This window comes from Leptidea sinapis, chromosome 5, assembly GCF_905404315.1.
Source record: "Leptidea sinapis chromosome 5, ilLepSina1.1, whole genome shotgun sequence".
NCBI classification, from domain to species: domain Eukaryota; kingdom Metazoa; phylum Arthropoda; class Insecta; order Lepidoptera; family Pieridae; genus Leptidea; species Leptidea sinapis.
In genome coordinates this window covers 11,045,047-11,069,507 of record NC_066269.1, presented here as the reverse complement: position 1 = coordinate 11,069,507, position 24,461 = coordinate 11,045,047, and the positions used below count along the sequence as shown (strand labels likewise).

Genomic DNA, 24,461 nt, shown 5'->3' with positions numbered 1-24,461 from the left:
AACAGCTGTACTGCCAAAAACAATTAAATTACCGAATTTAAACACGAAAATAGGACAACTATCAAACAAAGACGTGACCCATTTTGGAGCAACTCCTTTGCAAACAGCAAAATGACATTCTAGCTCAGGGCTAGCGATGAACAATGGGTCGTTTAAAAGGCTCATATATAATGAAAACTGTGGAACAAATCAAACTTAATGCTACACTAAAATTATAATTAAGTATCTCTCAAACAAAATTACTAAGGCATTATAATAACATTAAAATCCTTATATAGACTTAAAACTACAATTAGTAAGAATAGTCTAGTAGGCACTTATTGGATTTCAAAATTTCATTTTTCTATAACGTTTCCGTTAGCGATCAATTGTAATAATAATTGTGCTTGGGATATTCGCTTGTTTAATAAAAAATCGGTAATGCATTAATAATTGGGTGAACTAGTAATCTAATGCGAATATGAACAGTTAATACCACATTTAAATTAGGTATTCTGATAATTGTTTTTGCCTATCTTTTGTGGAATAGGAAGTCACCGACATAGCCCACATGGTTGCGAAACTGAAGTGGAAGTGGGCAGGCCACATAGCTCGAAAGACAGATGGCCGCTGGGGCAGTAGTCTTCGAATGGCGACTACGGAAGACGTAGTGTTGGTAGGCCCCTTACAGGATGGAACGACGATCTGCTCAAGATCACGGGAATAGGTTGGATGAGGGCAGCGTAGGACCGATCGTCAAGGCGATCTTTGGGGGAGGATTTTGTCCAGCAGTGGACGTCTTCCGGCTGAAATGAATGAAACAGGAGGGCAAAGAAGCGTACCGATCTCTTGCAACACCAGACGAATAACGTGAGAATTGCTGATCGCAAGATTTTAAGCGTATGATATCATATTCGAATTGGGCGGTAGGACTATTGAGAACACTCCTCATTGCGATAATTGAGTAGAAGACACACAATAAAACAAAATTTCAACGCTAGGCCAAACGTTCATAGAATACTGAATCCGCCAAATATTCGAACAGCTCTGTGTTTCACGTCTAATGGTTCGAGATAACAGTGGGGTTCACCAGACCAGATATGAAGACAATACTCCATGTTCGGCCGAATCTGCGCCTTAAAAACCTAGAATGTGGGCCAGATATTGTTATGCCTTAATTATACCCAAGTTCTTCGAAGTCTACCTGGAGGGCAAACCCTCATAATTCGCTTTTTGTTAGTAATAAAAGTAAGTGGTGTTTATACACGTATTCATATTTCATTAGATTACTGGTTTCAATAAAACAAGAAACAGGTAAATGAAAAACAACTTAAGAAATAGGAACACATCTCACCACCTCGATAAAATACAATAACGTCACTTCCCTTTAAAGAACCGCAACTTCTTACGTCAAATGTCAAAATTGCTGTTATAACGTTTCTCTACTCAAATTACATTCTTATAAATAATTCTTAGGCTTAGCACATACCACGTTTTATTGTCGCGCGTTTAACTGTCGCAGAAATGTTACATAATCGCTATCCGAGTCGCGCGGCGTTCATTCAGCATTCCGGTCTCCAAAAGTAAACATGTTTCTCTACCTGCTTACTATTCGTGGATCATTTTACTATTGAAGTGCAAATAAAATACCATTGTGGGATAAAAACACCAAAGTTACAGTAAGAGGCCCGAAAACTCTCAGTAACGCAAACAAAGCAATAAAATACAAGTTGATACTTTATGTTATTCGAATGTTTTAATATTTTTAATAATTAGTAAATATTTAATGGATAATCATTGTAAAAAGAATTTATTTTTGCACGATTGAACTTACGAAACAACTTTTCTAAGTTTTCCTAATCCACATCTTTCCACAGGGCAATGCCAGTCAAACAAGTTGTGCGAAGTCCATGTTGAAAATCAACAATTTATTGTTTTGCTCGTTGCAGTGCGCGGCGTAAGTTGCTATTTTAAAATGGCGTCCACAAAAATAAAAAACGTGGTGTGTGCTCAGCCTTACACTCGGTACTGTTTTCTTTAAATATATACTAATGAACTGAATTATAATATTATATTAATACGCTTGCAATTCATAGCTTTATAAATATTAATAATACATATCAGTAAAATCAGTTCGTTGACAAAATATTATATTTTATTCAACCACAATATTATGTTGACTTAAAAATCACGTAGAAAATTTTAGAGGGAGTTGCTACAATAAGGGCTTCGTAACATGCTTTGCTTTTACAGTAACATATGGCTACAATATGTTCAACTAACAAAACAAAATAAAAATAAAACTATTTTCCAGCTATATTCTTCTTAGTAATTTATTGTTTGATTGTGGCCTCTCTCTATCCCTTAAGTTTTTATTTTGTAATTTGTAAATTTTTAGTTGTGTCGTTTTGATTTTTATTAACATTATTTATTCAATAATGTTTTGCATCTTCTCTCCCAACGTTGATATAATATGTATTTTTGTAACATTGGCAACGCATATTGGTTAAGTCTTATTAATGTATTTCTATTCTATATTTATTGTTAATACCGAGTTAACCGAGCAATATGTAAGCAGGCCATCCGGACAAACTTTAAAAATACGCCATAGTAAACATGCTTTTACCGAACACACCGGCAATATGGCTGAAGCTGCCGGCAAATTATGTTACAGCCACATATTACAGTAATACATCGCCTGTTCAGAAGAACCATAAGTTTCATAAGTACATAGCCCTTATACAAATTTAATTTGTACCAAACTTTGTGGAAAACACGGGGCGTAAGCAAAAGATTTATGGAAGATGTAGACATCAAACCTAGGCCTCAAATTTAAAAATCAGATAAACAGATATTAGAAATCAATTTCCTAATATCGACGCTTGAAAGGAGAAATTGACTAAGCGACATGGAGCTAATATTTAATAAATATTTTGTCAACAATGCTGCTGCGACGACATCAAAATTCATCGTAGAGAGACAAGAATACGACCAAAAGACGCAGAAAAATCAGGCGGTTTGAACTATGCATATAACTCGAGCCATAATTCGAGACTTGAACAAACATACCAAGATTTATTCAAGTCATTTGTCATTGAGACGTGGGCTAAGTTGGTAAGTGCGCTGGAACGTATCCCGAGAAGTACGCGGTCCCACATCGTCCACAAGTTTTGGTATAAATTAAATTTATATATTTCATCCCAGGATTGAGGGATCACTTAAAATAACAACTTGTTTGCATAGCCTTTCAATTAAGCATCGGCTAGTTTTCGAATAATAATACCCAATCTAAGAAAAGTAGCAGTCTAAACCTGATTATTATCTTGAAAATAAAACTTTGGGCACGCTAGAACAATTATAAACTACCCTCAATTAGGTAAAATTAAGTACACTTTATAAGTAATTCAAAATACATTGGGGCTTTTCCTCCCGATCAAATACTTTGAGTTTTGTAGAAATAAAGATATATATACGTCAATAAAATTGTAAATTATCTTTACAAATTGACAGTTCCGGAAGGTACAATGGCTCACATCCATTTTGACATGTATTTTATATTATATCAATAAGAAATTGAGTTGACTGTATATAAGATGTATATTTGTAAGAACTTGTTTAAGATTATAATATCTATTTAAATGTAAATTAAAACAAAATAGCCAATTGCTTGGTTAAATGTTACGAAGAACTTCTCTCTCAAAACCTTCGTGTTATCAATTATGATCACAAAAAAGGTTTTCCGGTTTTTATAGTGTAAACGAATAAAAGTACAAAACATTGTAAACTTGTAAACGGCAATAAATATTAAACACTTTTATAATTTATACAGTTTTGTTAAAGCGAAGCGAAGTATTAACCTAACAGTTGAAGCTCCTATCAATGCCTCGCCTATAAATATATACCTTATTTATAAAATATAATAAAAGTATTACAAACAGCATAATCTATAATCCTAAATTAGTCTTTTATTATAACGGACAAAGTCCTTTCACACGCACAAGGCCGATTTCAATATTTATATTTAATATAATATATAATCATAAAAATTAATATAATTAATACTAGGTAGGTATAGTGCAAATAAACTTAAATTGCAAAAAAAAAACGCTACCAATTTGGTAGAATTTCGAAACTAACTACTTATATTATATTGCACGCAAATTATAAAAAAAATAGATTGTATATCGATTTAATTATTTAAGACATTCATATTAAGTTTTGCCGATTAACTTCTGTTCTACTTAATCCAAAAGTATATGTTCCCGAAATAATAATCAAAATAAATAATAAATATGCTTGATTAAGTTTAATATTTGAAAAATAATCCAATTTCAATATAAAAATTACATTTTGAAATTTAATTTGAAGGCTTTAAATAAAATTAAACATTCGATTAACTATCTTTGGTAGAAATAATAGCTACTCTTGATTTCATAATGAAACGGCTTGAAATAATATTTAACATACAAATGATTTAAGTTTTCTATAGTGTTAATTCCGCCAATATTTGTTTTTAAAACAATTCGACACGTGTTTCGCCTCTACACAAGGCATCCTCAGGACGTGTTGTCTCGCCAAAATCTGGCACGAGACAAGTTGAGTTTTGAGTCTTTGAGTGAAACAAATATTGGCGGAATTAACACTAAAGAAAACTTAAATCATTTGTATAATTATGGATTTCCGCAAAGTAACGCCTACTTCAATAAATTTTCATAATATTTAACATTTTAACCGATAAAATATGTATGTTTGATTTTTGAATATTGCTGTCCCAAGAAAAGAAATCCACAAGTAAACATGAGATATTATATTATATATTATATTCATAAAGCTCGAAACGATTTCTTCAAAAAAAAAAACAACCATTTTGTATTTTTTGAACAATTGATAATAACAGAGCAGTAATAAAATTGCGCAATACTTAGAAAACTATAGATGTATTTCAAAAAATCTGTTTTGGAACAGCTGTTACAAGTAAATTTCCACGAGTAATGGAATAATATTTTATCATGTCAATATCATACAGGATGAATATTTTTAGTTTTCCCCAACCGACCTTCCCACTTTAAATGCTGTCAACTCATCTCTTGACCCCTGGTTTTGTGGATGTCCATGGCCCCCCATGGACATCTACAATGGTACCCCAATCTCAGCACTTCCCATATAAAAACAGTATTTTTAGACAAGCGTCACGCCGTTGAAAACTTAAATGAAAACAGCGAATACGAAGACCATACATGCAGTGATATACAGAATTCAAACATAATTATGATTGGTCAACAACAGGTGTAGAGTTCTATCACGTATCACGTAACAAAAGAAAATGGTTATAATAAGGTTTTTGAAGTTATACTGCTTTAGGCGCTTTATAAAAATATGATGAGAAAGGTGAAGTTGGTCCAAAAATTTTCTTTTTCACGTTTGCGAAATTCGTTATTTTTTTTTTTTGGTTTCCTCATTCATTATTAGGACAGGCAAAGGGTTCAAGCCCATACAGCCGTATTCGTTATTTAATAATTAATTGTCAAAGATGCAAGATTTTTACAATATTGTTCTTTCTACAAACTTACAATAGCAGGAGGAATAAATAATTTTAATGATTTTTGCTTTGTTACGCCAAAGAAGTATAACTTCTTGCGTGCATACATAAGTACACACACATTTTTTTTATTTTGAAGTTAATATCGCATCAATTGTAAGCATATCGTGATCTTTTATCTGCTTTTATATCCGAAAAGAAATTTGAGATCAATTTGCAAGTGCCCATCTTCAAACTAATTTAAATTATTTTAATCTAATTCAATAGATGTTTTCACATTAAAAGAAAATAATGATTTCTCCTAATAGTAATACATATTTAAATCAAGTTTATAATTAGGTATATATTCACCCTGCATATATATTTAAAAGTTCCATACAATAACAATTGACGATATTAATAGATAAAAAGTGTAGAGTTGATAAATATTTACATTTTACAGAGATAAAAACAGTTATAACCTCAGATTTAAAGTATTGTAAAAACAAGGAGCATAGCTGTTGATTTTAATATTTAATATATACAAACTTTGGTTTTAATACTACTAGAGTACATTGACTTAACCATAAGGCAGTTCTTTGGACGAACTTAGTTTAGTGAGGCCGAGGTAATCGACCTGTGAATAACAATTCATATATAATCTATGTTTTAACAGATTGTAAGATGTACACGCGTTGAGGCGTCAAATCCGTAAGCTTAGTATGTTAATTGGCTTTGGTTTAAATATTAATTAGGAAATAAACTCGGTCTTGTCGACTGACTTCATCGCGTTCAAGTCACATGAAATATGTTCACTATCTTAGCATATTTTATACAAGTGTCAGTTTGAACGAAAATCAACACTTCCAGGTTACATTAACATCAAAATACGTCCCTGCTGCTCAAAGAGGGAACAGGTCGAAAAATTTAGAAATAATATATTTGGCCAAAACCATAAATAATTAGTATTAAAACTATCGTTGCGTTGGATTTAACATAAATTTCAAGTCATAAAAATCGAATTCTTCAATAAAACCAAACATTGATTTTAATTGAAAAGAAGGACTTAACAGCTTGGAGACATCAGAAGAAATATGAGACTATGGCCTCTATCCAGTACTGTGCAATATCAGCGGTAGCTAATCACAATTTGATTCTTGCATTGACATATTCAAAGCAGTATTGCCATCCTTATCAACTCTTCCCTCTTCCTCACTTGACACCTGCGTTCCCGAATACAGGAAGTGTTTCCCGAAGTCAAGCTCCGTATCGTAGTCTTCCTGTTTTTCCTGATTTTCCCGCTGTTTTTTGCTGTTTTCCACAAATTGCTTGAGCTGTTGCGGCATGGGGAAAGATGATTTTATATGGCAACGTTTCATCCAGTTTCGTAAAGATTTTCGGGGCACCTTGTGCGTTTGGGCAGCTCTGAAATTGAAGCATATACTTAAGATTTAGTTAATATAATTGTACATCAGAAGTGGTATACAATCAGAAGTGGGATATATTATATATTACTAATGGGTTTAAGATAGTTTAGTCTACAAACGCCACTAGATAGTGTAAGCCAACGGCGAAAGCTATAGCTATCTAGCATTCGCTGTCCCCTTTCGGCTGTGATATAATATCTCATTGTAAAATGCAGTAAAGCTCCAGCCAGAAATCGAGTGAAGACCACCATAACGTCAACAAGACGTGGCGTACCGGTATACAATCATGAAATATCTCAATTACACAGGCATCCACATTCTTCGAAATGATCGAAAAAAGAACCGCGGCAGATAAAGATTTGGATACTGTACTGCTTAGGAGATGTTACTTTACTTAGTCAATACCGCCCGAAGCTTGACTGCAACGTGGCTAACAAAATATATAATTATCAGAACTTAAAAATCATTAAAGGATAACTCACCTGTAAATACTCCCGCCTTTTTTGACATCCATCAAAGCTGCCCACATTGCCTCATTAGAATACCGCCTGTTCGGGTTAAATTTACCCATCATAACTCGCTCCAGGTCTTTTCTCGACAGGCCCGAGGAACTGACTTCCTTCCCTTCCAGGAACTGATCTAAGTCAGCTTTTAAAACAGTGTCACCAATATCAACGTTCTTGTCCTTAAAAATGGGCGGTCTACCCCTCCGTCTTATAGATTTCTCTCCGATCTCGTTAAAAACTTTTTTAGCATCCTTAGGCCTTGGTATTAGTTCAACTTCTGATTTTTGGTTTTTCACTTCATTCTTTTTCTTAAGTTGGCTAGCTTTTAGTAGAGATACTTCTAATTCACCATTTTGTTCCAGCCAAGATTTATAGTAGTCATTTTCAATAGTTTTCTGAACGAGGTCCTCGCTCATGTTGGTAATACCGTATTTGGAAAATTCCTTTTGTATTTCCGTAGCATTCATTTTAGATAATTTATTCATATATTCAGTATTTGCTAGGTTTTGTAGCTTAGATTGAAAGAACAGTTCGCTTTCTGGTTTGACGCGCAAAAATGGTTTTGCAGCTGAAAACACAAAAAAATTAAGTAAAATATAAATATATTTATTTTTGAACCATGAATGCAAATGATATGTCTGTAAGATAAAATAATATTAATTAAACTACGTATTTTCAAAATTTCAATAAGCAATTGCTAGCAACATAACATATATAATAAAACTAAAATAACCATCGACAATCCCGTTATAAATAAATATGCGAATAATGAATATATTTAATCTTTTCATTTATAAAGGAGAAGTTTTCATCTAAACTGTTTATGGCTACCAAAACTTTGTAAAAGACTTTTTGATTGTGACTGCAACTGTAAATTGCATATTGCGTTTCAGTTTTTATTAATTTACGTATTTTTCGATAGGATAAGTATGTAATTCATATTAAGATGTTCAAGGACCCAAGAGAAATTTCAAAGTTTTATTATTACAGTGAATTTGAATATTTTTAATAATGTACTGTATATAATATATAATTAGTTTATTCAATATCTGAATTCAAAAAACACTTAAAGCATCTTTGATTTCCGTAATTCTAAAACAATGCGAAAATTTTATATTTGTAAATAATAATAATAATTTAATAAAACAGCGAAGACAACTACAAGAGCAGTAGTATCGAAAACATGCAAATATTTACTTTAAAAAGGCGGAATGAAACCATTTCTATAGATTATTTTATTTAAATTTTTCGAAACTAAAAACACATATATTCGCAATTAAACGCAATGAAAATTTTCTTATTTATGATGCATTTTATATAAGAAAGAATAAGAAAAGATGATGTAAAAAAACCAGCATCAATTTCATCCAATTTAATAACAAAACTGAAAATAGTTTCACTCCAATCCATATCGGAAAAATAATTGAAAACACGTAATCGCATTCATGGTTCATTTTCTACCAAAAGCTACCAATCCAATGTTGCCATATAAGAAAATTTGGCCTACCTTACAGACATTCATTTATACACATCAATGTCATTTACAATATGATCTTCACTCACAGAAATGAACGGTATGCGCGCGGTAATCTTACAATACGCAATAATAAGTTTTTGCACAGTATATAATAATAGACTCCGACCATAGACTAGATGGAGTGTTGCCTGCCATGGAATATGACATAAGACGAAAACATGCTTTATCTTAATTAGTTTAAAGTTACAAAATAAACAAGGACGCTTCTGTATGCTGCAAAAGGAAAGTACTCATATTTCGTTGTCCTCCCTATAATCATGCCACGGGTCACTTTCAAGTAGCTGAAGTCTGGAGTTTCCCGGGTTCCTAACAGCGTAAGAGTTTATCTTTGGTACATTAATATCATCCGGTATATATGGAGAAAAAGCCTATCAGTTTTTACATAACTCACATATCGTTCTACCAAATAAAATTAATATTAAGTACACCGAACATATGGCAACCCTCCTTCTAGACATCAACAATAAAAATTCGAAATACATTATACTACAATAAGCAGCAACATTTATAAACGAAAAAGTTAAATAAAAACCAAAAATATACTGTGCATTTCCAGAATTATAATATAATCGAAACAAATAAAACATAAAATAACGCAAGTGACACGAGAGAAGTCACATTGCAAAAAACATTGGTTTAAATAAAAGACAAAATAAATAAAAATATAAATTCAAAATGGCGACTCACCCGACGTTTGTCCTAAGCTACTTCCCGGTTTACTAGTCTCTTCCTCCTGTGAAACAAGTTTAAAAATAGAATTGTAAATGTATTTTGGAATTAAATCATTCCAATTTCGTTGTAAATGCCAGACGACATGATGAGTTTGAAACTTTTCATTTTGAACGTCCGTCAGATGATAAGCTCCAAATACTCTTATCCCTTACCTCATTGTACTCCATATGGTCCTGGTCCAACTCTCCGTAATACAGCCCGTCTTCTTCCACTGTCTCTTCCTTCACCTCCGAGCATCTCTCTCTCTCTTCCGTCTTGTGTTTCTTGGGTCCGTTTGTTTGTTTTTGTTGGGTAGCTGTAAAGTAAACATCTGGTAAAGATCGCCGGACTACATTTACTTTAAGGTGGTAAATAGTTTCAAAAACACTTAATGTAAATTGCAGATTTAGTGAAATGCCAAGACCTGGTCGACTTCACGTATAAAGGGGAGGTGATCGTGACGCAACAAGAGCTGCCAACTTTACTTAAATCTGCCGAGGCCCTGCAGATATGAGGTGAGCAATTGCTCGGAACCAAAGTCATCGACATATCCTAGTGGCTGCAAAACTGAAGTGGCAGTGGGTAGGGCACATAGGTCGACGGACAGATGGCCGTTGGGGCAGTAAAGTCCTCGAATGGCGACCACGTATCTAAATACGTAGTGTTGGTAGGCCCCCCACAAGAAGGACCGCCGATTTGGTCAAGATCGCCGGAATACGTTGGATGAGGGCAGCGTAGGACTGATCGTCATGGCGATTTTTGGGGGAGGCCTTTGTCCAGCAGTGGACGTCTTCCGGCTGATATGACGATGATGATGACTGTAAACAAGTCTAGGAAACATGTTTCTATAGGAGTTTGATCAGTTTTAATGCTACTATTTCATTACCTTTAACTTTGGTCATAGTCGCTAACTATTTTTTGCTGTTACTAATCTGGAAGTATACCCTTGCAAAAGAAAAAAAACTACTAATATCTCCATAAAAGGCAATAAACATACAAGAAAAACGGTAAGTTATTAAGACCACATGTGAAAGCTTCACAAACATCCACCATCTGGATTGTGGCGTTCCACTATATTGCGGTTTTCAAGGCAATTTCTCCCAACCAAGTGGAATGAGCTTTCTTGTTTCGAGGACGATTCTACATGGGTAAGGTACCCAACAAAAAAGCGCTCCTGGGCAGCGGTGATCACTTAACATTAGGTGACCCGTATGCTAGTTTGTGCTCCTCTTCCATAACAAAAAAAAACTTCTTTTTTCTTCATCATCCCCTCACTGCTGAGGATCGTGACTTCTTAGACTGTCAACAGCTACGGTCAGTGGCCTGGTACAGTGCTACATTGACAGGGACACTCAGATGTACGGATATCTGATCCGACCATCTCTTCGGACTTCGGCCTGTCGGTCTTATCCCCTCTACCTTCCCCGATACCATCAGTCTTTCGAGAGTATCTTCGCTTCTGCGAGCAATGTGCCCGAAATATTTCAGGTTTCTCTGTAGGAAAACCTTCATAGAGACGACAATATTTTGGAGCATGAAATAATTAGTCTTAAATACTAATGAGATACAGCCTCTGAGTCCTACAGTAGTACAGTACATTAATACTAATAATAATAACCCTAATAAATCATGGTATAATAATATACTCCGTTGGTATTCTATTCCCATGATGGCCTTAGACTACGTACTACGTTAGACGTTACTACGTCATAATAAGTGTTACCAAGTGTTAATGAAAATAAAATAAATTACTAACTAGCTTACCTTATTAGTTACTCGTGTTATTCATCTATTTAGATGTAAATTAATTTATTGATTGAATTATTAGTTCATTATTGCTTTATTAAGTTGAAAAACACATTTTCTCAGGTAATTCAATCACACACAGTGGCAAGTCATCGCACTGACAAGTGTCATACTGACAGCTCGCCATTTCGTCGCTCTTGTCGTGTCGCTCACATCTATAGCGTTGTTTTACTCGAAAATAGTTTGAGAACAGTCATCGCAACTTATGAAGTATTCTTACGCAAATCACGTGACCCAGCTATCACGGGAAGAGAATATCATTCTCGGAGTATTTTGTTAATATATAATAAACGATACTAACATTCGGTGGCGTCGCGTTGCGCATGCGCAACAAGTGCTTCACTGGCCACCGCGTAGTCCTTGCTGTCACTCTTGAGCTCAGACAACGAGCCGGGGTCACTGGAACACAGACCTGCAACGAATACGAAATACTGTATCAAAAAAAACATCACAATTTTTATTTATTATAACGTTTGTGAAATACCTGACATCAATATGGTACAAATGGACTTCAATATGTCCACTGTCGAAAATTATGATATTTGGCCTAATATAATAAAATAAATACTGACTAAATAGTAAACTTTACATAAAGTTAAGGAGGCGGATATACGGACCTGTTGGCGCTTGCGTTTAATTAACGAAATAGTCGGGCGATAATATTATCAACCTCGCTACGCTGAAATAGATTCAAAAATCAAGTAGCTAATATGAGTACACAATTAAAACGAGAATTGATTACAGCGTACCTTTCTTAGATCGTAATTCGACATCGTAAATCGAAATTATCCGAGCGCGAGACGCATCAAAGGAGGTTCTGTCGTTCGCTCGCGCTTAGTTAAGCCAGTAGTAGTTTTGGTGAATTGGCTCGCGCGGCAAACACGTAAAAATGGACAATTAACAGGGAAATTGACTGATTTGATAATAATAAGGTATTGCAGGCGCAGGTATATTGAAAGTATATTGTTACTGAAACCAAGGGGGAAGGACTGGCAGTTAGCCTGGATATAGCGATGGCCTTTGATCGTGTATGGCACAAGGCGCTCCTCTCAAAACTTCCACCATTTGGGCTTCCCGAGAGTTTGTGCAAGTGGACCTCCAGCTTACTCACTGGGTGCAGCATACAGGTCGTCGTCGACGGATAGTGCTCAAACCCGAAGCCCAAGAATGCTGGAGTGCCCAAAGACTGTGTGCTATCTCCCACGCTGTTTCTTTTGCATATCAATGATATGTTGGAAACCTTGAAAATATATTGCTATGCAGACGACAGCGCTGGTGATGTCGTATACACGGGTCATGCAGGTCTCTCTCGGGAAATCGTCGAACAGTGCCGGGAGAAACTTGTGTCTTCTATCGAGTCCTCTCTTGAGAAGAATGGGGTAAATTGAACCTTATCCAATTTAACCCCCAGAAGACTAAAGTTTGCGCGTTTACCAATAAAAAACCCCATTCGTATCACCGCTCTTCGACAACACTTCCCTTAAAGACTCGCCTAGTATCGGAATACTGGGTCTCGAAATCTCGAGCGATTGCCAATTTCGTGGCCATCTGGAGGGCAAAGCCAAATTGGCTTCGAAGAAACTGGGCGTCATTAATAGAGCACAGCAATACTTCAAGCCGGCCTACATTCTAGCGCTCTACAAAGCGCAGGTCCGGCCACACATGAAGTATTGCTATCATCTCTGGTCTGGCTCACCACAGTATCAGCAGTATCAGCTCGATCCATTTAACAGCGTGCAATGTAGAGCAGCTCGAACTGTCGGGGACCCAGTGCTCTGTGAACGGCTGGATCACTTAGCGTTGCGTAGAGATGTCGCTTCATTGTGTGTCTTCTATCATTTATCACGGGGAGTGCTCCGAAGAGCTGTTTAACCTAATTCCTGCCGCCGAATTCCACCTTCGCACGACACGCCACAAGTTAGGATATCATCCCCACCATCTGGATGTGTGGCGGTTCTCCACAGTGCGGTTTTCAAGGAGCTTTCTTCGACGTACTACAAAGCTGTGGAATGAACTACCTTGTGCGGTGTTTCCGGGACTATACGACATGGGTCGTTCAAAAAAAGTTCATACACCTTCCTTAAAGGCCGGCAACGCTCCTGTGATTCCTCTGGTGTTGCAAGAGATTGTGGGCGGCGGTGATCACTTAATAACAGTATTGGAGGTGCCAGAATTCTTAAAGTTATTGCTTATTTGGTTTACAAGAATGAACTGTCTGACTCAACATATTGCCTCGCGCGGCAAACGAAAGTCAACTGAAACATGGAATGGAATGAATGGAAACATAATTTGTACGCACCCTTAGTGTCTCATCTGTATGATGCATAAACATAAATTGTCTTTTCCTTAATGGCTAAACTTAGGTTATATATTCACGGACTATTAGTACCACGCGACTCGAGGTCTAATGTTTTTCTGTTCTGCGTGAAATTGGCCTGTAGATGTAGCCCATTTCTCTTAACAAAACGAGAATGGAGTCCACGTTACCCTATTTTAAAACCTATAATTTCATATTCTTCTAACACAAATAGACGGTTCAGTTTCAATTGTGATGAATTTACGTTGGCTATTCACGTCTTGGACTGGATAAATCAACCAATTGGGGCGATGCATACACCTTACGTCTCTCATAATTCTGCACAGTCCGTGGTCTGTAATGGGCGACCCAAGCCAATGAGCACTATGCCCATAAAGCCACCCAAGATCGTAGTTTTAAAAACTTAAACAAATGGGATCCGAGCAATTCATCATCATTTCAGACGGAAGCCACCTTCCTTAAGGGCTGGCAACACTTCTGTAATTCCTCTGGAGTTGCAAGAGAATGTGGGCGGCGGTGATCACTTAACACTAGGTGTAAAAAAAGATTCCACTGCTGGACAAAGGCCGCCCCCAAAAATCTCCATGACGATCGGTCTGGCGCTACCCTCATCTAACGTATTCCGGCGAGCTTGACCAGATAGTCGGTCCATCTTGTGGGAAGCTTTACTGCCCCAACGGCCTTCTGCCCTGCCCACTGCTACTTTAGTTTTGCAGCCACTGCTCTATGTCGGTGACTTTGGCTCCGAGCAATTACTCACCTCGTATCTGCAGGGCCTCGGCAGATTTAAGTAGACTTGGCAGCTCTTCTTGCGTCACGTTCACCTCGCCTTTATACATGAAGTCGACAAGGGCTTGCATTTCACTAAATCTGCAATATACAAAATGGTAATTTTTTTTAAAGTTAATTTAATTAAATGAAAATATATATTAATATTAAAAAAAGCGATATCGATTATTACGCCTATAAATAAATTACCTCATATCTCTCATGAGGACAATCGGGTGCTTGCAGGGGTTCTGGAGTAAGAGCTTCTCCAGGTACGCCGAGCACGCTGACAGCACCAGCTTGTGGCATCTGAGCTGTCTAGACTCGCAGGCCAGCGTAACATCAGCGAACTGCTCCGTCAGGAGTAGACGAGGGAATACAGACTGTGGAAAGAAATTTGTCTAATCTAAAACCTGACTGATTTGATTATCTATAATGTCATATTTAATTGAACTCCGAAATTGGCGATCCGTGATCAAGTGTATTTCGTCTCTTCTATGCAAAGTTGTGCAGACAGAGACAAAACACAGTTGATTACGTATTATGTATTGGCCCCGATTCTGGACTTCGGACTTTAGAAACCGGTGTGTATAACCTTTGAGTGATCTCTTTTTTCAATCCATGACGTATTTGTATAAAAGTGAGAGATTTTCAGACATGCAAGACCTAAGTGATATGCCCCACTCAGGATTCATGCAATAACCTGCTCACAAATGTGTTCGTCATTTCGAGGCTAGATCTTTAGCCTCATTAAGCCTGTAATTTCACTAACAGCGGCGCCCATCAAACCGAAATACAAATAGTGTCTGTGTAGTACTGCTTGGCAACTGAAAAAGATTTCTACCCACCTAGCCAGAATCCTGTCCAAAGAGGCCTCCCACTCAAGGTCAAATAAACATTATTCAAATAGTCTTAAAATAAGTGCTTTTGAGTCATTATAAATTCCATCAAAAACATAACTTGTAAGAAAAACCAAGTCTCCCAACTCAGTTTAAAAACCGTAAAAAGTTGTGAGATCCATGTAATACCAAGTCGGTTAGTTTAATCAGTCCTAAGTTCAAAAGCTCGCCCAACGGTTTTCAGTCTGAACTGTACTTCAGGCGCAGGGCTCTGACACCGCGGGATGGTCCGCGGTGTTTTTCTCAGGTGGTGTCCGAGGACAAACAAGGCAGGAGCCTTGTTTGTCCTCGGACACGCGTGGTTCTGTGCCTTTCCAGAATACGACGGGCGGCCCGAACGAGAATGCTCGGAGAGGAATTCTCCGACTCTAGTAGAGCCGGTATCCTCCTGGGGTAAAATCTCTGTAAGGACCGCTGTCATATTCTGGTGGAGGGCTCCGACATTAACATATGTGACATATAGCGGCACTTGGCCACTACTTCACGCCGGATGAGTCTGGCCCTATTGTGCTGGCATCATAAGACTCTCCCAATTCTGTACAGGTCTTCAAAGGAGTTTTATTGCACTTTTTGAAGAACAGCACCAATATACTTCTGTGCTTGGGGCTTTTTGCCCTCGAGGATGACGGAAGTGAATAGCTTCTGGAGGATCTTCAGCACAGGAGTACTACCAGCTCTCAGAAGCTCGGCTGTAATTCCATCATCATCTGGCGTCGTGATGTTTTTAAGCTGTTTTATTGCCATACTAATCTCGTATGAGCTGCCGTCTGGGATTTCTTTGACATAATGTTAGGTTAATTTGGGTCTTCAGACTTGTTGACTAGCCTTGGTGCCCGTGCGGTCTTGTAGAGCTGTCCGTAGAACTTCTCGACTTCCCTGAAAAGTTCGGGTTTAGAAGAAATGACCCTGCAGTCATCGATCCTTAGTTTCGTCAGTGGGTTCTCTCGTATAGACAAGTCGCTTTGGAGCCGTGGTTACGCTCTAGACCGCTCATACTCTATCTGAGCTATAAAGGCGAATCTCGCGAGTTATTGACTTCGATATCTGTCTATTTAGCTGCCTTTACTGGGAAGTATCGTCCGGGACTGAAGGGCCATTTAAAGTCTTACATAAATCAATTTGAGGGTAAAATCTGGGCTTTTTCCAACTTTTCATCGGTCCGCAGTGTCTTGACATAATATGTTGCCATTGGTCTTCGTTAGTGGTAGCGTTGCCGAACCCGGGTATTCTTAGCACCCCTGGCACATCATTTATGTGGCTTCTACCGTTGCCACCACGATCCACCACTGGGATACCAGTAGATGTTGATGATCTCATGAAAAGATGCTACTGCTCATCCTCCGTTCTTTTTTATCCTTTAGTCGCTTCTTACGACAACCACAGGAGATTGGGTGGTGCTATTCTGATGCGACGCAGTGTTGTGGCCTGGCCCATAGATTTTACATGAAGGAATATATTTTATTGTTGTATAGTATGACGAAAAGGTATTAAATTTTTTTGCGTGTGAACATAAGTACATACTTATACGCTTTTTTTCGAGTGCCTTGAATTTGAATATATTAAAAAATCTTACCTGTAAGTTAGTATGGTAGGAGTTCCATCTGACACAGAACTGCTGTGGCGGCACGGCCATTTTGTCTTCTGACATTTGACCACAGACTACAAAATTACTTTAACATTATAAATACTCTTTGGCGGTCACGTCAGTCGGTCAACCAATAAGGTTCTATCACAGGGTTTAAGTACAAATATTAGAAACTGTATCGACTAGATTGTGTAAATACTGCTGCACTTGAATTGGGCTTTCGATCTGGAACAAAAGAGAAATGATGTTTAAAAAATAAATATCAACAACCCTACACGAGTTATCTAGCCCCAAATAAGCACTGCCTGTATTACTAAATTGTGCAAGGCAACGAACATATATATGTTCGTTGCCGAACATATATATATAATAGGATATACACATATAAAATCCATATCTCTGGAAACATATTCATCATATAAATGTTTACACCTACCGGGATTCAAATTCGGGACCTCTAGCCCAGTAGGCAGGGTCACTAACCACTTTGTCGTCAGTATAAAGAGTGAATTCCATCATTTTATAATATAAACAAATCTTTTTTATACTTGTATGGAAGTATACTTTTTCAATTGTAATGAACGTTAAAACTGTTTATTTATTTATAGTACATAATCCACAGCTCTTATAAAGATTTAATTAATACATATAAGTAAATATGATCTGACAGCCAAAAGGGGATTAACTTTTTAAAGGCCTGAATTTTAAGCAATGACACAGTAAAGCACCATGATTGTATTCGTACAGATGCTAGTCAGTATGTAATTAAATATATATTTACATACACAAATATTTGTGTGTGCCTGTGTGTGTGTGTGTGTGTGTGTGTGTGTGTGTGTATTCGTTTTAATCTGATAAAAACACAGGATTTAAACAATGAAAAGATACCTTACTAAATTATGTTTCAACTAATATTCATAATATCTCATTTTTCAATTTGAGTTTACTAGAGGTGGAAAATATCAACCGAACTAAAATCTAATATATAAAATTCTCATGTCGCGGTGTTTGTAGTTAAAATCCTTCGCAACGGCTTGACCGATTCTCATGAAATTTTGAGTGCATATTGGGTAGGTCCGAGAATCGGACAACATCTATTTTTCATCCCCCTAAATGTTTAGGGTGGTCCACGCCAATTTTTTTTTATTTTTTTTTGACATTTTGTTTTGAATTTGTTTGATTATGAGTCAGCATTAAAAAATACATACAACTTCAAATTTTCACCCATCTACGAACAACAGTTACTTTTGTATCGCGATTTTAATATCGGCAATACAACGTTTGCTGGGTCAGCTAGTTATTATTATAAGTTTTATTTACATGTTCTGTTTGACGTTTTGGCAACTAAAAAACTGTTTTCAATTTTAATGCACTAAACAAGCCAGCTGTGTGACGAGTTATGAGATCAGCCACCTCCGTGCGAGCGAGACAGCAACACACGCAGACAAGCATCGAAACGGACGACGGATAATCAATAGAAGGGTGTCTGACCCTATAGCATAGGTCTTTAGTAAAAAACACCACATCAATATGAGTGTATACAGACGGAACTAGGTTCAACATTATATTTACTTCAACCTAGCGAACATCCCCGACATTACTCGCGAAGATTTCCTTAACCTGTAGTTTGTAGTTTGTAATTTGATAGGGTAATTTACTATATTGAGAAAATATAGTATGTTATAGTATATAAAAATAATACAATGGAGATTGCTTAGACCTTTGATCGTTTATATACCAGTGGGAGGCTCCTTTGCACCGGATGCTAGATAATGGGTACCGCAACGGCGCCTATTTCTGCCGTGAAGCAGTAATGTGTAAGCATTTTTTGTGTTTCGGTTTGAAGGGCGCTAGTGAAATTACTGGCCAAATGAGACTTGACAACTTATGGCTCAGAATTTTTGGGTTTTTCAATAATCCTGGCAGGGCGTGTCAATTACCATCAGCTGAACGTCGTCCTTGTCTCGACCCTTATTTTCATAAAAAAAATATTATTTATACGTCTAGATAGACTCAGACAGCTGTAAAAACATCTAAAAAATTGAGGTTGACAGTTAACCTCTATTTTGAGCAAGGCAAATCGCGAGTGTAAGACGTAGCTTGTCACGCACACTAAAGTAATAAACCTGGCCTGTTTCCATCGGTTTTGTAGCAGTAAGAGGCTCTATCTAGAAGTATTAATTATCTAAGGCTTAGGAAATAAACAGTTCAAAACAAAAACCGAATTCTCAAAATGTAAGCAATCAAACCAAGTTTTTCATAATTTCATCATAACACCAAGACTCGTTTTGTAGTTTGATTTAGCTTGAAGCTGGTTCGAATATTTCCCAAAATTTACTTATTACAAAAAAGTTAAACACATGTTTTGATAAAGTTCTATTACAAATCCGTGTCTTTCTGTCGTTTAGCATCAATCTTTAGACGTCATTTAATAGTTAAACACTGTTTAACAAAACACGTGTCTAACCCATGTTTAAATTATGTTTTGTAATACCGTTGCAATTTATGGGAATGTCGAATATCGCTGTAAGTCCAGTAATTTAACACTTGACCATATACTTCACCTGTATGATAAATACTATATGTTGGTATATATAAAAATGAGACCATATTGGAAGGATACCATTACAAATGTAAAAAAAAACCTGATCGGTAACAAACCCCTGAATTTTAATTCATAAAACACAACTAATTATTAAAAAAAGAAACTACTTATAAAAAGATTTAAAAAGCCCTGTCAAAATACAAAACTTGATACAAACTATTTTATATATCTTCTTCAAACCGCATATATATTCAGAAAACACAACTAGGTAGGTACTTATGTAAAAAAAAACTACTTAATTTTTTAGAAAACAATACACAGCCCTGTCTAAATACAAAACTTGAAAACAAATTAGGTTTCCTTCGATATAAATGTTTATACATAAAAGGTATATATAAACTTGAATTACTGACTTATTAAGATACTGTAGATTTCTGCAATGCAATGTTTTAAATCTGGATACCGTAACGATGGATAGCAACGGCGCTAGTGTGAGTCCATACGCCACATTGGCCTCAAATCGTGTCCAAATATATCCCGGTTGGGAGCCGGGGACCCCCGTTCCGACTATTCTGGGAGCGCCCTGAGGTCGACGCCCTCACAGACCCTCTGCCAGGGGCTGCGCGTGGTGATATAACAACAGATTTACATTTTACATTAGGATATTTGACTATGGCTGTACGAAAATATTTTAAAAGCGCGCGACTTTACTCGCTTAGATAATGGGCCATTATCTGCACCATTTTCGTTGATTTCTAATTCCTGTTTCGCGGGAAAGCGGTTCTGGTTCAGGTGACCACACTGGCACAGTGTGATTTTGCAAAAGTGGTTTCTATAATCTTTTCCTTCATCGTAAATCCGTCAAATAAACGTACAACGCGATTAAATTATCTCCGAACCTGACGTCGATGACGTCACATCGTCGCTTTGTTACGGTGTGCAAAACAAGCATCACTAGGATATTATTATTTTTATTATTAATAAATAAACAATATTTTTTTAATATATTAATGTAAAGGTGAACATGTTGTGATGCTGGATTTTATTATTATAATAATGAAAAATCTATTAAGGAAACTGGGTAAAGTAAAAAAAGTACTTATTGTTCTGGCAGTACTATTATAGCGACATAGAACAACATAAATCTACAGAATTACTAACAACAAAAGTCAAAGAGTAATAATGAAAACTTTAAAAACAAAGCAGTGATGGCACGAATATATCATGACTAACTAATATGACAAGCCACGGTCGTGATAAACAATGAAATAGGCAAGAAATATTTATTTCTTTAAGTGGAAAAAGTTATGGTTATCCTAGGAGTTAGCAGTCGATTTTGGGAAAAAGTTTTCGTGACGCTCGCGCCCGTAGCGTCAACAAAACAGTCATAAATCTATGATACGCTTGACCGAATCTTACTGATAACCACTACGCCTCTTGGAAACATCTTTAGGGGATTAACTTTTATATTTATATTTTAAATCAATTTTTTTTTCATCATATTATAAATAGATTATAATTTTATTACTAAATTTCATTAACTATGGGCTATGTATTAAGCTGCCATAAACATCTAATTTATTATTATTATTATTCTCTATTTATAATTTCATCTTATTTTATACATTTTTATATATATAACATGTTTATAAAAAAACAATATTAAATATAAAAAATAGAGTCCCGCCGGCGTTGGTTCACGACAATTGAAATAATTGGAATTGCAATAATTTTTTTACCAACTTGCTTTATAAATTAAGAGAGCGACCGATCGTTTGAGTTGAATATAAATTACTTTGTTCTGTAATCATATCCAGGTTGTCATCGAGGAGATAATGGAAATATTCTAGTCTTCTATATTATTCCCATTTATCAACAAATTGCACAACTCTCGTTTACTACAAACAAATTCACCCATTATTTTCAAATCAGATAACTTCTGTGAATATTTGAAAATAGGTATTAACAACTGAATTTCTCACGAACAACTGTGGATGTTTCGCCTTTCTTTTATAGGCCAATGAAATAGTGATATGTGCAAAAAGATAAGAAACTAATATTTGCACTCTTCCCATAACCAACCTGTTTTTAATTTGACCCTAATAGATAAAGTGACCATATTTTATCAAATAAGGTGGTCAAAACTATATCAAAACCACAAATAACTATTAATAATACTCATCAATGTAATGACCATTTTATCAATTTGAACTTAATAGATTAATGATTATGTGAGAAATAAAAAGATATTGGAAAAAAATATTTTTTTTATCTCGCGATATGTTTTGGCACCGTGTCAGAAAAGGCGCAAGTATGCGCAATTTTTTTTTTCTCCTTGAGTAAACTAATGTATAAAGATCGTAATATAAAAAATATCTCGACATCGGAAAACAGCGGCAACGGGTAAGTCTCGTTAAAAAAAAAGTAACCCGAAAATTATACCATCTTAAACTATATTGGTTAATTTTAATTTATTTATTTATTATACATAATATTACTTAAGAAACGTTATGAGGAGATTATAGGCATTTCAAAAATGTATAATACTTATACATTTATATGAAAAACTTTCGAGTAATGTGGCGTTGAATTGTAGTAATGTGCCAAAATCACATCATTGAACATGAGTTAGCTTTAATGCCTTTTTGTATACATTATGGTTAGCAAAAAATAATTAAAAAAATAATAGATAAGAAAGCTTATTTATAAGACTAAATTAATTAATTAGTTTTACTCCATAACAACGACTTTCATGTGAAACGGTTTTGAGACGGCCTTGTATGGCTTTCCGTTAGTCGCGCGGTGACGTTTTCGATTCAATGGATGAAAAGGCATAAAAGGCATTTATTTTCTCAAAATTGATTCCTTTAGAATTATTTTTGATGTCATTTTTTTAATAACTGCTAGATACTACTACCGCTTCGGAAATGGCGCTCTGAGAGAGACGAAGCGGCGCAAGAAACTCTCCCAGCATTCTTTTTTTTGCGCTCTTTTCAATAAAAATATACAATATTGTACAGTCATTTCTATCGCTATAAAATAATCACATTGATCACAAATGATCGGACAGCCTGGGACTAGCCCAGGCTGTCCGATCATTTAGATATTCAGCAGTGGAGTAATAGGATTTACGACAGAGCCATTTTTTAATAAAACATATAAATTTATTTATAGATAATGCCTGAACAGTGGCTGGGACTTTATTATAGAAGTGTATACATTTACCCTTAAAGCTATTATGTATCTTATGAAGCCTACTAGAATTAGTTACAAGCAATCCCTTATTTCTAGTGTTATAATAATGAAAATCACTATTAAGAGCAAAAAGGTGACGATTTTTCTGAACGTATATTAAATTTTCATAAATGTACTGACAATGAACGGTCATAATATTTATTTCTTTATATGAGTGCGGGATATCACTCTCAGCTAAGTTTTACTTAAGTAAAATCTGAGCAATGTAATGGGTTCGCTCTATACATCTCAGCTTAATCTCGTACATATAAATTCAACTTTAATGAATCGCTTAACCCTTGGTGAATAATGTATTATTTCACAATGTCCAGTTATATATATGTGACTAGATTTGGTTTGTACCGGTGTTACAGATTTTTTTGCTGGATTAGGAAGTCAATCGAGGGTCCGGGTCACCTGATGGTAGTTGCTCCTTAAGAGGAAAATTAACTGTGTTCCTTTTTCAAATTTAAGAAATCTAAAACCACATAGGGTCGTTTTAACACGGGCCAGACAAATATCAGTGCGATTAGAACAACCGCAGCTTCACAAAAACTCTGAGTCCACTATGGACTACAAAACGGCTGGGCAATGATGAATTTTTTGCAATTTATATACAAATGTATATGCGTGCATATACTATATATATCGTACAGTATGTTAATTTATTCTCGCAACTCAGTTTTCCAACCGTAAAAAGTTGCGAGATCCTTGTAATACGAAGTCGAGGCTGGGCCGATTTTGATGAAAGTTTGGAAATTTATATATAAATGCATAATATGTGTGTTTATAGTAGTTAATTATGACAAAGTAGAATATTTCACAGAATTCATCTATTTAGGACAGTTAATAACTTCTGAAAATAACATCGAAGAAAATGAAATGGACAGAGACATTTCTGATACTTGGAAAAGATACTGGTTAGAACGAGTGGAATCATGAAAAGCCCCGAAATATCTATAGGCATGAAAAGTCTATAACACGTGTATACTCCCGTGTCTAACATACGGATGTGAAACTTGGGCTCTAACAGATCATCTCTCAGAAAATTCAAATATTTTTATACAAAAGTAGCTGACCCGACAGACGTTGTTCTGTTCATATTAAAAAAAAACTCTTGCGGGTGGAATATCGTAAAATCCCTTCTTAGCTGACCTCTACTCGGCGAAAGGAATATTCCTGCCAAATTTCAAGTCTCTACGCCTAGTGGTTCCAGAGATATCGTGATGAGTGACTATATACGTGGGAATCTCTTATATATTTTTTTTTATGGAATAGGAGGACAAACGAGCGTACGGGTCACCTGTTGTTAAGTGATCACCGCCGCCCATACTCTCTTGCAACACCAGAGGAATCACAGGAGCGTTGCCGGCCTTTAAGGAAGGTGTACGCGCTTTTTATTATAGAAAATATATATATATATATATATATATCTTTTCTTTTTTTTATATACCTATAGAGAGGATGTGACATCACTTATTGAAATTCAATAAGTTAAAGTGCGCCAAAAATCCATAGAGAGGAGCGTAATTGGAGTTAGGAGACGAGACAAAGTAAGGTTAGAGAACATTAAGAGTCATACAAACAAAACGCACACAAGATATGGTCAAAAGCATAATATTATGTGAA

General features: G+C 35.9%; 1 protein-coding gene across 8 annotated transcripts in view; it reads right to left on the bottom strand.

Annotated features, from left to right (window-relative positions):
* Positions 1 to 24,461, bottom strand: part of LOC126964458 (protein bric-a-brac 2-like) — a 49,549-nt gene that overhangs the window by 23,010 nt on the left and 2,078 nt on the right. For 5 of the 8 annotated variants that reach the window (XM_050807573.1, XM_050807575.1, XM_050807576.1 and 2 more), the window contains exons 2-7: positions 17,042 to 17,278; positions 14,780 to 14,952; positions 14,562 to 14,671; positions 11,786 to 11,896; positions 9,852 to 9,994; positions 9,655 to 9,700 (exon numbers count right to left, since the gene is read on the bottom strand). In XM_050807573.1, coding sequence (XP_050663530.1) covers positions 9,655 to 9,700; positions 9,852 to 9,994; positions 11,786 to 11,896; positions 14,562 to 14,671; positions 14,780 to 14,952; positions 17,042 to 17,116 — 658 coding nt within the window. In that variant the 5' untranslated portion in view covers positions 17,117 to 17,278. Of the gene's footprint in view, positions 1 to 1,803; positions 6,923 to 7,406; positions 7,999 to 9,654; positions 9,701 to 9,851; positions 9,995 to 11,785; positions 11,897 to 14,561; positions 14,672 to 14,779; positions 14,953 to 17,041; positions 17,279 to 24,461 lie in introns of those variants that run through there. The other 3 variants (XM_050807571.1, XM_050807570.1, XM_050807572.1) reach the window with 1 other exon arrangement.